Raw genomic sequence first — 12,824 nt, forward strand, 5'->3', positions numbered from 1 at the left:
AATATCATCAATAACAAATTAATCATCCTAAAATATGCAAATTAATTATTTGAGAGCTTTCATTGGGTTCATGATGCTCAGAGACATTCATCAATGATTTTAGGTAACCAATTTACATCAACGATCCTAAATAACCAATTTAAACAGTTTAAAACCTTCAAGTTCTTTTATCCAAAAATATTTTTTATATAAACTGTTAATTAAAATTAGTCATTTGAAGCCTCTAATCCTTTCCAGCTCCATTGAGCCGTTGACGCCCGTGTTACTGGCCGGCTCTACAACTAATCAAGAATCATTGAAAGTCAAACTAGAGATTCTCAATTCCAACAGATTTAATGCAAGTCAACAAATTTTGACAAAGGAGACGATCTAGGCAAATCTAACGAAACAGACCAGTGTGAACGACGTTGAGAATCTCAACAGCAGGATCAACCAGAAGAAAGGAACTTGCAAACGTATCAATTTCTAGCTATGAGCGAACAAGGGAAACATCAAATCCATTGGCAAAAGCCAGAACACAACCTTTTGCAAAAGCATCATCAGCTGAGGAGGAGACGAACTCCAAACACCGCCGACAGGATCATGAGCCCCAGCAACGCCAAGAAGTTAAGCCTACTGCAATAAACACAACACACAGGATGTCAAAAACCAGAACGGTGAGGTTTCTGATCAGGAGGGAGGGAGGGAGAAATACCCGATCTTGAACCTGTTCTCGGGCACGCCGGTGGCGTAGCCCTTGAAGTAGAAGTAGCGGGCGACGGTGTACAAGGCGCCGAGCCCAGCGGCGCCGATGGGGCAGTAGAGCCCGCTCAAAAGCAGCGTCACGAAGAAAACCGGCATCATCTCCAGCGCGTTCTGGTGCCCTCTCTGGCATTCCATCGAACAACAAAACAGCGGCAATGAGCGCGGTTCCAGATCTGAAATCAAAAAAGAAAAAAAGAAATTATATTGAGGGGAACCACGCACCTGGACGCAGTTGAATAGCTTGGCGTCTTTGTTCTCCGATTCGATCGCGTAGAGCGTGGGGTAGTAGACCTTGTACCTGTGGGTAAAAAAAATGGGGGCAAATCATCATCTAAAAGGAGAAACCAGATCAGGCGGAAAATACGAAGACGAAGAGAAAGATCAGTACTTCTTGCGAGCCTTGCCGACTTGGATGGCCATCCAAAAGTTGAGGAAGATGTAGAGGACCAGGGAGAGGACGACGTAGCCATAGTCCTTGGTGATCTCCAAGGTCACCGCCATGGATCTGCTTCGTCTGCCTTCCTGATTGCTCCGCAGGAATGATATGGCTAGCTCGTAAAAACCCTAGCAACAGCGTGAAAACGATCCAAGGGTCAACGGGGCACGAAGCTACAGGAGAATTCTATGCCTGGGCGGTGGATTCAATCAGCGATGAGGCCAGCAAAGCAACGTGAAACTTCCATTTTCGAATTAAAAATACACAAAGATAATTAATTTAATTTTGATATAACGACAAAAATTATTTCAAATAATTTAAATACAGTAGTTTTGAATAATGTTGAAATAGTTTTAAATAATGTTGGAATAATATTAATTAATATCATAGTAGTTTTAATTAATATTAAAATAATTTTAATTGTCTGATTTTAACCAATGTGGTTGGTATTAGCTCGCAAAAATACTATAAAAAGTTGAACTAATATAATAAAAATATGTTTTATAAGTAGAAAGCCCTTTTTTTTTCTTTTTATTTTATTAAAGAGTTTCTTATTTATCCCTTAAACTTATGACATTAACATTGTTTTAATTTTATTTTTCACATATAAATTAAATCTATTATGACATATTTACATTTATAAAGAATTGAATCTATGAATTGTTCAAATCGGATATTACAACACGCTAAATCATAGTATGCATGTTCTCTATTATTAGTCGAAAAAAAATTGAAATGGAAACAGTCAAAGCGTATTTTATGAGGAAGGATCGTGATTTTGAATCATTCTTCATTGGATAGAATTTGATCGATTTTAGTGCGTGTATTGTGCATTTATATACAGCAATTTTTGACAGTGACGCATTCACTTTGTTTTGATCGTCATGGAGCGCTGCGCCGCCCGTGCCGCCGGCGATGTTCCTGCTGTCCGATCAGCGCCGACAGATCTCTGCCCGACCGTCAAGCTCTTAGATTTCCTCTACAAAATCGTGTGGTCTTCTCCCTTTAGGTGCTTACTATATGATGACGACGCCGGTTCGACTTCCAGAGCTGAAGCAGCAGCCGCCCTCGGCGTGGAAGCTTCGGAGGCAGAGGGAAGAAGCGAAAACGCTGCCGATGGCGATCAGTCTTCAGTCGACGTCGCAGCTGCCGCACTCGCCGCGGAATCTTCGGCGCCGGTGGGATTGGGAAACGCCGCCGCCGCCGCCGAGTTTGATCGAACTAGAGGCGTTGCATTCGAAGTCATTCCGTTGGCTGCCGTCGACGACGCACCTTTCGAGGACGATGATGTCGTTGACGTCAGTCGCATTGAAGGGAATAGCTCGTTCGAGTTGATCTGAGAGTTAGACAAGGCTTTGCTAGATTCTGTTCTTGTTTGTTCTGTTTCGGCAAATGCGTCGAATAACTTTTTCATTTTAATTACATTAAAAGTATTTTTATTTCAACATAACTATGAAATATCTATGAATTCTTTTGTACATTTCAACGAAAATAGAATCTGTCATCCAAGATGGAATCCGTCATCCAACATTGATCCCGCGATTATTTATGAGAAGGTAAATCGAGATTCGATCTTTGTCCACTTCAACAAATCTGTTACATCGTAACCAACTCAATTATACTCCGAAATATAAATTCGAAATATAAATTCCGTTGTATATTTCAACAAAAAATGAAATTTGTCATTCCAGTAGTTTTACATGATCAGTCCCATGATCATTTATGATAAGATAAATCAAGAAATTATCTCATAACCATCTATGAAGAACGAGAAGCTATAATTGACCTAATTGACCGATATACTAAATGATAACATTTCTTACGACATTCCAGACATCGGCTACCCGTGGTTCAATCCCTAATACGACGTATTTGCTGAAATTTTCTTCCAAATGAGGATTGCAATCAAAGGATGCTGGACATCAAAGTTGGCCGCTGCGTGCGCTTCCCGATTTACCCTAATGGTCGATGGGAAACTTCCGTGGGACCGAGACACCGGTCACATCCAGGGATTGAGTCAATGTGACTAACTGGGATTATCATTTTTGGGTAGCTAAGGTGGCGGAATTCCACCTTTTCAGAGAGGAATTAGAGCAGATAAAGTTAATCATGTAATAACAAAATAAAAAAGAGAAACAAAATGACAATTACAGATTTACTCTTAGGTTCAACAAATCAGTCAAACTGAAACCACAATGCATAATTACAATTAACAAAATTTTAGAAAAAACTTTTAATAGATAGATCATGAAAAGAATAGAATGTCGAGGAGAAAGTGAACCTACATAGAAAACATTAAATTATTTTTAAAATTGCAGATTTACTCTAGTCCAAGACACCACTCCGACGATGCCGATGCAGCAGCGGACGCTGCCGCAGCAACAGAGGCAGCAGTTAATCGGTGGAATAGTGTGGTAGAGTCGGATTCTTATATGATATACCCGGATTATTTTTTAAATTTTTTTCTTTCTTTTTTTAATTTTTTTTCATCGTCGTCCGATCCCCGGGCTATATTGCCTGGGTAATGAGAAGGATGGCTCCGAATTTGCGCGGCTGTCTTTGCTGAGGTCTATAAACCGAATAAACTAAATTAATCAAATTAGAAAAATAATTTATAAATTTTAAGTAAGTAAATTTATAAATTTTAATTAATTAGTAAAATTTTTATAATATTTAAAAAATTTGATTAATTCGGTTAAAAATTGAATTAATCGATAAAATATCGATTCGATTTATTCAATTTTTATTAGAAAATTCGATCGGTTCAATTGGTTCGAAAAAAAATCAGTTTATTTTAATTTTTGATTAATTCGATTCGATTTAGATCGATTTTAATTGAATACTAAGCCCTGATCGCGGCAGCAGCAACGGCGGTCGATGCCGCTGCAGCAGCGGACACTGCCGCGGCAACAGCGGCAGTGACGGCAGCAGTTAATCGGCGGATACGGCGGATTCTTTTTCCTTTCCGAGCCATCAAGCGAGACGGGGAAGAAAGTGGTGGAGTCGAATTCTTATATAAGCTGATATGTACGCTTGATGATATACTCATATTATTTTTTTTTTTTTATTTTTTTCATGGTCGTCGGATCCCTGCTATAGCCCAGGTAATGAAAAGGATAACGAATAAGTGTAGTTATTTTATGGGTAAAAAATGTCAATTTTCAAGAAATTGATAAAACTAATTAATTCTTTGCTTCCTCGCAACGGATTCGCTGTAAACAGCACGTCAGTGCTCAGCCACAGGGCACAGGCCACAGCCATCCTAATGTTGACACGCAACGCGGCGAACGGAGACCATTGACGTTTGACTGGAAGGAAATTGTTGGAGCCGCGCGCCCCGTTGGTTCCACTTTGCTTCCTGGACGCGTTGCCCACGCCAACTTTCTTCTTCCCTTTCAGCGTCAAATGGCTCCCTTTTCCTTCTCTGGCTCGCCGAGTCTCCTCCGCGAGCTCTGCATTCTAATTCGAAAAAGCCGAGCATTCTCTCCGTGAGGCGCCGGCTGGCGGTTTCGTGTGTGTTCCAGCTGCCAGTGACGGCAGAAGTGGCGGAGAAAGATCCCGAGATTTGGAGGCTTCAGATTGTGAGGAGCGGGCGGCGATGCTGCGATCGTGCTTGAGGCCGTTGGAGCGGTGCTTTGGGCGGATCGGTGGCGGCGACGGCTTGATGTGGCACATGGACCTGAAGCCCCATGCCTACGGCGAGTTCTCCATCGCCGTTGTTCAGGCCAACGATTCCCTCGAGGACCAGGGCCAGGTGTTCAACTCGCCTTCCGCCACCTACGTCGGCGTCTATGACGGCCACGGCGGACCCGATGCGTCGCGCTTCGTCAGCAACCGCCTGCTCCGCTACCTCGATAGTACTCCGCTCATACTCTCGTTACTTCCTCCAAAATCCCGTTTTCATGAATCAATCTAATCGAAATCTGATTTCGTTTAGGGTTCGCTTCGGAGCAAGGGGGCCTGTCGGCGGAAGTGATCAAGAAGGCGTTCAGCGCGACCGAGGAGGATTTCGTGGAATTGGTGAAGAGGTCATGGCTGTCCCAGCCGAAGATAGCGTCGGTGGGGACATGCTGCCTCGTGGGGGCGATCGCCGGGGACATGCTCTACGTGGCCAACCTGGGTGATTCCAGGGCTGTTCTTGGACGCCGGAGCTCGGGTGGCAAGTCCGTGGTGGTCGAGCGATTATCGACGGACCATAACGTTGCGGTCGAGGAAGTGAGGAAGGAGGTCGTTGAGCTGCATCCTGATGATAGCCAAATAGTTGTTCATACTCGTGGCGCCTGGCGGATAAAAGGGATAATCCAGGTGAGCTCTTTTCTTCCATTTCACCTGATTCCCTTCAATATCAAGGATTTTCATACACGGCTTGTTGGAATGGAACATCTTGAATTGCTTACATTTGCTGCAATCACTACTGACTGAAACTTTGTTCTATTACCTTCTCTGTGCCATTTGAATTGCTTACAGTGATTGCAGGGAGTAAAGTTCATAGCTGCCATTTCAGTTCTTCCATAGATAAGATACTTCTATTTATTGCATGTAAATTTCCGACTTATGTCATCTTCAACATGTAGAACCTTTGGAAACCTGAAACATGTAGAACTTTTACTTAAATTCACTGCAAAAGCAAGCAAAGTTTCATGTTCTTTCTTTTCTTCAACTACCTGATTCTTATTTGCAATCTTAACTTTTGGTCTCATTCACAAGGATGAACATTGAAGATCTTCCTTCCTTACAGAGCTACCTTTTCAAGCCATGATGTTGGAATGACCGAGTAGTGTTGTATTGGATAGCTGATTCATCGTTAATATGTGAGGTATTCACCACCATAGACTGGCCTTGCCTATGTGCAACTACTCCAACATGTTTGTAAGAGACCACAACACGTCATAAAGTAGGAACAAAATAAAATTGATTTTAGAAATGGTTGTCAAAACATAGAGAAGGAAGAAGAAGAAAGAGAACTTTTGGCATTCTCATGGGAGTTATCTGAGGAGTCGCATGATTACTTCTTCTCCTAAACCAAGAAATAGATCCTTACATTACCTCAAAAGCTTCAAAAGGAGTTGCCAAACATATATGTACCAGATATTTCATTAGATTTCCATTTTTACACATTTGGTTTTTTTTTACATGAAAACTATTCTCAACACATCTGAATATTAAAGTGGAATTTGGAACATACTTTGAGTTATGCTATTTCTGAGGATATGATCTTGATTGCTGTTTAATATTGTGGGAGCAACGGTGCTTCCACACTAGGGATGTGATTAAATTATTAATTTGATTTGCATAACTGTTTTGTATATAATTTCATTTTTTTAACTTGATACTGAACTTGCTGTGCCCCCTTTGACAATATTTGTGAGGGAAATAAAATTATATTTAATATAGTCTGTTATTATCATGAGCACAAGAATTTATAGAAGTGATCAGGGAAAAATAAAGGCATGAAAAAAAAATACATACTCAATAAGATACTAAATTTTAATATAGATCAGAGAATGTTGAGGAGATTGCAGAGCATAAAAATAGGACCGCTAGCATTATATACCAGTATTATAGGTGAAGCCAAGACAAACATAATGTTGCCACCTCCCTGCAACCAAGAACACAACAAGAACATTAGAGGATTATAATTTTCTTTAATACCATGATAGAATTTGTTAATGAACTATAGTAATATTCAATATATACGCTATTCCAATGAGTTAATGAATTTAGAGAGTGAAAATGAATGTATCGGAGAAGGAAATGCATAAAGGAAAGATAGATATTTAGTAAAAAGAGACTCATAGAATGACTAAGGCAAATTGAGATTTTACAATCTTTATTGATTCATGAGCAGGATCTATATAGACACGCTATAAATAGAAAATCATCATGATAAATCTATAGACACGAGAGAGAAATTTAGAAATAATTGTAGCTAAATCAGGCAAGAATAGAGCAAATTGGATGAAGAACATTTTTCTTTCCATTCACACCCTCATTGTGAACTACGTACAATTTTATTGACTGAGATTGTTTGTTGTAAAAATATTCCATTGATCTGAACTACTATTTTGGTAAATGGAACGTGGAAGTAAATGGTGTCCCTTGTTGCATGTTTACTGGCAGGCATAATGATTTTTTTTCTGCGCAGTTGACCTGCTGTATACCTTATGTTCAATAGATTATGGTGATAATGAGTATATCTGAACTGCTGTATGGACATTCAGCTACTTTATACATTGTTTTGTCATAAATTATTTGTCATTTTGAATATTAAGTGGCATTCTTCTTGCTTCTTAGGTGTCTAGGGCTATTGGGGACATCTACCTAAAGAAACCCGAGTTTAGTAGAGATCCATTATTCCAGCAATTTGTTTCTCCTGTTCCGTTGAAGAGACCTGTCATCAGTGCAGAGCCATCGATAAGGATTCATAAGCTTAAGCCACATGACTTATTTTTGATATTTGCATCAGATGGTCTATGGGAGCAATTAAGTGATGAAGCTGCAGCTGAGATTGTTTTCAAGAACCCAAGAACAGTAATCTTTTTAGCTCCCTAATATCTAGAATGCTTTCTATATAGAGTTCAATAGTTACAAAAATCCAACTTGTTTCTTTCTCAAAACTAATGCAGGGAATAGCAAAGCGATTAGCCAAAGCTGCTCTTAGTGAGGCTGCAAGGAAAAGAGAAATGAGATACGACGATATCAGACGGATTGAGAAAGGAATTAGGCGCCACTTTCATGATGATATCACTGTCATAGTGATCTATCTTGATCAGCACCGTCAAGTGGGCCATTCCAAGTTCAATGGTAGTACTAATGACTGCACTAGAGTGCCTGCTGACATATTTTCTTTCAATTCTGATGAATCTGAAGAACCCCTTGTCGACATGAATAGGAGCTACATGGACTAACTTCATTGTGAATAATGGTTGCAACAATATATTTTTTGTTCCATAAAACTATGATCTAACAGTAGTTGCAGAAAAGAAGGATTTTGAATAAGAGTCAGCGAGGATGGGATATCGTATGTGTATATATATATAGTAGAAACTGAACGACCTTGTCAAAATTTTGGATGGTCTTCAGTCCTCGGTGATTATTTTCTAGATGAATTCTGATCACCTGGTATCGACAAATGAAAATAGATGCTTGTTCTATTCTCTTCTTCAACTATCAAATTTCTCTACTATTTCTTATAGACGGATACTGTTGCCTTTTTCACTTATTTCATTGACAAATATTGTATACGTTGTTTGCCTTTGCCAAGAACTGTTGTATTTATGTCGAAGTTTCAATGCAATTGTTTTGTTGATCTTGCACCAATTCTTAGAAATAAGCCCTAATGCAATTTTTTTGTTGGCATTGCACCAATTCATCTGATATCTACGTATGGTATCTAGTGGAACACCAACAACCAACGAAATTTAATCCCTTTCAAAGTAGATCTTCATCAAGGCTCAAGCAAGCTCCATGTTTACTCATGCTATGAACTGGGCAACCTTTTTGCTTTGTGAATAAATCTTCTGCAGATTGGACAAACCTTTTTATCTTCCTCCATGATCCTGCAAAGCAAATCCAGATAGAACGATTAGGCATTCAACTCAAATGGCACTAAATTAAGGCCATTTAGTTTACCTCTGTGCGCAGGAGTAGCAAGTAACACAGTGCCCACAAGGAGTGAAGAAGCAATTGCGTCTCACATCGTAGCAGATCACACAAATCTTCCCGTCATACAAATCCTCGGAGGAGCAACACACACTCGATTCTGGCTCCTCTTCAGTCGCCCCATAAGCACAAGCCATCACCTTCCTTGGAACGATCGGGTCGGTCTCTGTCTCTGCCTCTGTCTCTGCAACCTGATGTTCCTGCCTTGGCTGCTCAGGCCGAAGTGCTCCAAGATGCTTCAGTAGTATCGAAATGATGATCACTATAACAACTGAACAAAATACTACAGCACTGATCAGTAAACTAATCAAGGGTTGCTAAGTGCAGGGGAGAATTGAGCAGGAAATTAAACACCTGTGATTATGAAATAGGCTGTCAATCTGGCTATGAAAGTTAGCTCCATGTTGATAACCTGGAAGATTAAACGGACACCTATTTAATTTTCATCATTTTTAGCGATTAATCTTTACAGTCTTAAGTTTACTTACCTCATCGCCTGACGTCGTCAAAACATTGTATTGAGTATTGGGAAATGGAAGCTTAAGCTTGCAGACACCACTGCTCGTCGAGCAGACGCTTGTTGCCTTACTGGTATCGTAGACCTTTGATGCTACTGTCATGCTTATGTTCATAACAACGCTCCGAGGTGTTAAATTGATGACACCAAGATAATACGTACTGTCCTCAGAGATAATGTATTCTCCTCTGGAACCTAAATATTCAAAAACAGGGCAGACAAATGTCAGAAGAACTAAACATTCTTCTGATTAGTTTTACAACCATTTATAGACTGTTCACTTACCATTCCTAGAATTTCCTAGATAGTTATGGGAGCTTGTGGAAAATCTCTCCAAGCTTTGTTCTCCTATCACACACACTCAATCAAAGAGGAAATCTAAAAGAGAAGGACAGATCATAGAAATGCTACCTTTGATTAAAATCACAAGCATGTCTGTATAACTATCACCACCAGTCGACACTCTCCATTCCAACCAAACTCTAGAGCCCGTGTTCAACCACAAAGAGACTCCCTGAAGCCCAATCATAAGTTGATTGAAACGGCACAAGGAAGAAAACGGACAAACAAAATTACCTTGCGATCGTAAGCATCCACGAACAAATAATGGTCGAGGGTCCAATTGTTCTCCGAGCTGAGCTGCGGCTTTTCGTTGAATCCATATAGCAAGACTCCCTGCTTGGCTTCACCTGTGGCTTGCAGTTGCTTGACGAAGAGGGAGCTGGTCCTGATCATTCGCGAGGTGTTGGGCCCCAGCACGAGCTTGCGGTCGCCGTAGTAACCATAGCGCAGGCTAAGAGCAACTGCACTTTAGTCAATGAAAGGAAGGCGGGGTGAGAAGAGGCGTGGAGTTTCTAAAGAGTGAGATGGAGAGTAGACTGCAATACATGCCGCATAGCCACGCAAGGAGAGGGAGGAGCGCGCGGGCGAATCGGCGTTGGTCGGGCCGCGGAGGCATGAACTGTGCTGGTGAAGGGCGGCCGGGAGGGAGGAGGCGAGAGCATGGAGATGGACGAAGGAAGGATTAATGGAGTTTGATAGAAGAGTTACAGCTACTGGTCGTGATAACGAGGACATGAGAGGGGAAGACCGGTAGACAGCGGAGCATGCTTTCAGGCTCATCTACCGTTCCCTCAAGCTCCACAAGTGATTTGTTAGGAAACGGTCAGGTTTGAGGGTTGTTATGGGTGTTATAACGGAGACACACCATCCGAGTCCTATCCACTAGGTCAAATTCATATTTTGACGCCGATCCACTTGGCCAAGCACCACAAGGAGTCAGCCAAACTAGGAAGGAGTCAGCTGGCTTGGAGGAGTGCCCATCAGGCAGAGTCCTCAGACAGACTCTTCAAGCAGAGTCCTCAAGTAGATTCCTCAAGCAGACTCTTGACTCAGACTGACTCGTAAATCTGAGCCGACTCTTGGCTCAGACCGACTCCTAACTCTGAATCGACTCCTGACTCAGACGACTCCTAACTCTAAGCTGACTCCTGGCTCAGATCGACTCCTGACTCTAAATCGACTCCTCTCCGTCAGTCAGATTCCTCAGTCTCAGTTCAAACTCGACTCATACGAATTTTATCTCTCGGTGCCCTACTTCATTAAATATTACTCTTTCCATTATACAGAAAGATCACCCTCATGACCACTCATCATTTCCTTGACATGTCCATGCTCTTCAATCATGGTCTCTACTCTGACAAGGCAGGTGCGAAATGACTCTTTAATTACATGTCAATGATGAGACTTCTATTCTGACAAGTTCATTTCTTTTGACAAGGTCCTTACTGATGAGGGGACACTTTCCTTAATTAAGATATGATATGACGCCCATTCCGCATATATAAAGACTACTCCTTTCAGTGATCAGGTACGCACACGCTCGCACGTATACATACAATACCTCACTGTAATTCCTTCTTTTTCGTCTTCTCCGACTGATTTGGATGTTGGAGTGGTCACGCCAGGGCACCCCTGACTTTTCTTCTCACGATTTTTGTGCTTGCAAGAACTCTAGTACTCCGTGCTTAGAGCTAGTCTTTGGTGATGTGTCCGGGAGGATCTCAACAGGAACAAGGGTTGATCAGGTCCATCAAAAATTGGGTTAAATTCTATTGAGTCGTCTTCTTCTTCTGTGTTGAACTTGGCTTGTCGTCTTCTGTTGAGTCGGCTTTCGTCTGGTTGATTTATTATCAGGTTGACTATCTGTCAGAGAGAATCAGTCCACCAATAACAATAACATGTGGTCTTCAGCTCAAAAGTTAGGTACAATTTAACGTATACAAGGAAGTAGCATCTGCATTGTGGAATAATTAGTCTAAAAGAGGTAGGCAAGTTAGGTTAATCTGCACTGCAAAATTGCAAATGAGTACTTCCTGCTATAGAATACAACCCGGATTTTGTTTTTCTTGCAGCAATTCAGTGAAGAATTCGAAGGCCAAACACAAGAGGATTGCAGGGAGATGGCTGCCAGGATCATGAGAACATCCGTGAATGCCTTCTTGTGTAGCTACCGGACGTTCACCTCCATTGCTGGTCTCTTCGTCTTCCCTGCTTCTTTGTCTATCCTCCTCTCGCAAGCCTTCCTCTCCTGCTCCCCGCCCATCTTCCACTGTATCATCTACGGCCACCTCTTCAGAGCTGCAAGATTTCCAGACGTTGGATTATCTTCCTGGATCCACCTCAAGCTGGCACAGACGATCTTTTCCTTCATCTTCACGCTTCCATTCGCGCTCACGTTCTTGCTGTTGGCCAAAGTATTAATTTTCAGGACAATTAACGGGGACCCCTGTTGTCGACGCCGCCTTTCTTTCCCCCAGTTGCCGTCGTGCTGGCGCAGCTACCGCTCCGCCCTGCTCACCCACCTTTTCAGCTCCTCCGTGATGGTCGTCCTCAATGCGGCTGTCTGTTCCGCGCTCTGCCTCGTCTTCCGCGCAGCGGAAATCGCAGGACTGACGTCGAACACCTGGGCGCTGCTGCTCACCGTGACGGGCTTGATGCTGAGCGCTGTGGCCATTGGAAACACGATCGCGGTCTGCAAGTTATCCATCGTCGTGTCGGCGACGGAGGGGTGCTCGGGTTGGGAGGCGCTCGTGAAGGCCTGCGTGATTGCGAAGGGAAGGGCGGAGACTGCGCTGGCCTTGGCCATGTCCGCCGAGTTGGGAATGGCACTGGTGGATGCTCTGTTCCAACACAAGGTGGTGAGGCCGTACCTTGACGGCGGAGGGAAGGTGAACGGGGAGATGGTGTGGGAGGCCTACTTGATTGCGTACGTCCACAGCCTCCTCCTCGTCCTCGACGCCATTACGAGCTGCTTGTTCTACAACCACTGTAAATTCGGACGCCGATTGGATTCCGAGGACTGCGACGATCATTATATCGAACTGGAACCGGAAGAGAAGAGTGCTGCTCTGTACATTTAAATCCGATATGTAAATATATATATATATATTTATCGTTACATTT

The 12,824-nt window shown here is 42.3% G+C and overlaps 4 protein-coding genes across 4 annotated transcripts; 2 read left to right on the top strand and 2 right to left on the bottom strand.

Moving 5' to 3' along the window:
* Positions 1-295: 295 nt before the first annotated feature.
* LOC141841687 (uncharacterized) lies at positions 296-1,313 on the bottom strand. The gene is made up of 4 exons (XM_074729868.1): positions 1,133-1,313; positions 967-1,042; positions 695-867; positions 296-615 (listed from the first exon to the last, which is right to left on the bottom strand). Exons 1-4 carry the CDS (start codon positions 1,243-1,245, stop codon positions 540-542), a joined length of 438 nt encoding a protein of 145 aa, XP_074585969.1. The 5' UTR covers positions 1,246-1,313; the 3' UTR covers positions 296-539.
* Positions 1,314-4,612: 3,299 nt separating this feature from the next.
* LOC141841683 (putative protein phosphatase 2C 78) lies at positions 4,613-8,373 on the top strand. Its single transcript, XM_074729866.1, has 4 exons — positions 4,613-5,037; positions 5,118-5,485; positions 7,475-7,711; positions 7,807-8,373. The coding sequence occupies exons 1-4, from the start codon at positions 4,779-4,781 to the stop codon at positions 8,086-8,088; spliced, it is 1,146 nt and encodes a 381-aa protein (XP_074585967.1). The 5' UTR covers positions 4,613-4,778; the 3' UTR covers positions 8,089-8,373.
* Positions 8,374-8,411: 38 nt separating this feature from the next.
* On the bottom strand, positions 8,412-10,334 carry LOC141841684 (E3 ubiquitin-protein ligase APD2-like). The gene is made up of 8 exons (XM_074729867.1): positions 10,247-10,334; positions 9,936-10,167; positions 9,771-9,873; positions 9,645-9,707; positions 9,331-9,554; positions 9,197-9,254; positions 8,813-9,113; positions 8,412-8,739 (listed from the first exon to the last, which is right to left on the bottom strand). The coding sequence occupies exons 1-8, from the start codon at positions 10,315-10,317 to the stop codon at positions 8,661-8,663; spliced, it is 1,131 nt and encodes a 376-aa protein (XP_074585968.1). The 5' UTR covers positions 10,318-10,334; the 3' UTR covers positions 8,412-8,660.
* A 1,487-nt stretch (positions 10,335-11,821) lies between these two features.
* Positions 11,822-12,781, top strand: LOC141837371 (uncharacterized). Its single transcript, XM_074724786.1, has one exon. The coding sequence runs from the start codon at positions 11,822-11,824 to the stop codon at positions 12,779-12,781; it is 960 nt and encodes a 319-aa protein (XP_074580887.1).
* Positions 12,782-12,824: the final 43 nt, after the last annotated feature.

This window comes from Curcuma longa, chromosome 11 (assembly GCF_044706935.1).
Source record: "Curcuma longa cultivar G26 ecotype Majalengka, Jawa Barat chromosome 11, ITB_CL_G26_1.1, whole genome shotgun sequence".
NCBI classification, from domain to species: Eukaryota; Viridiplantae; Streptophyta; class Magnoliopsida; order Zingiberales; family Zingiberaceae; genus Curcuma; species Curcuma longa.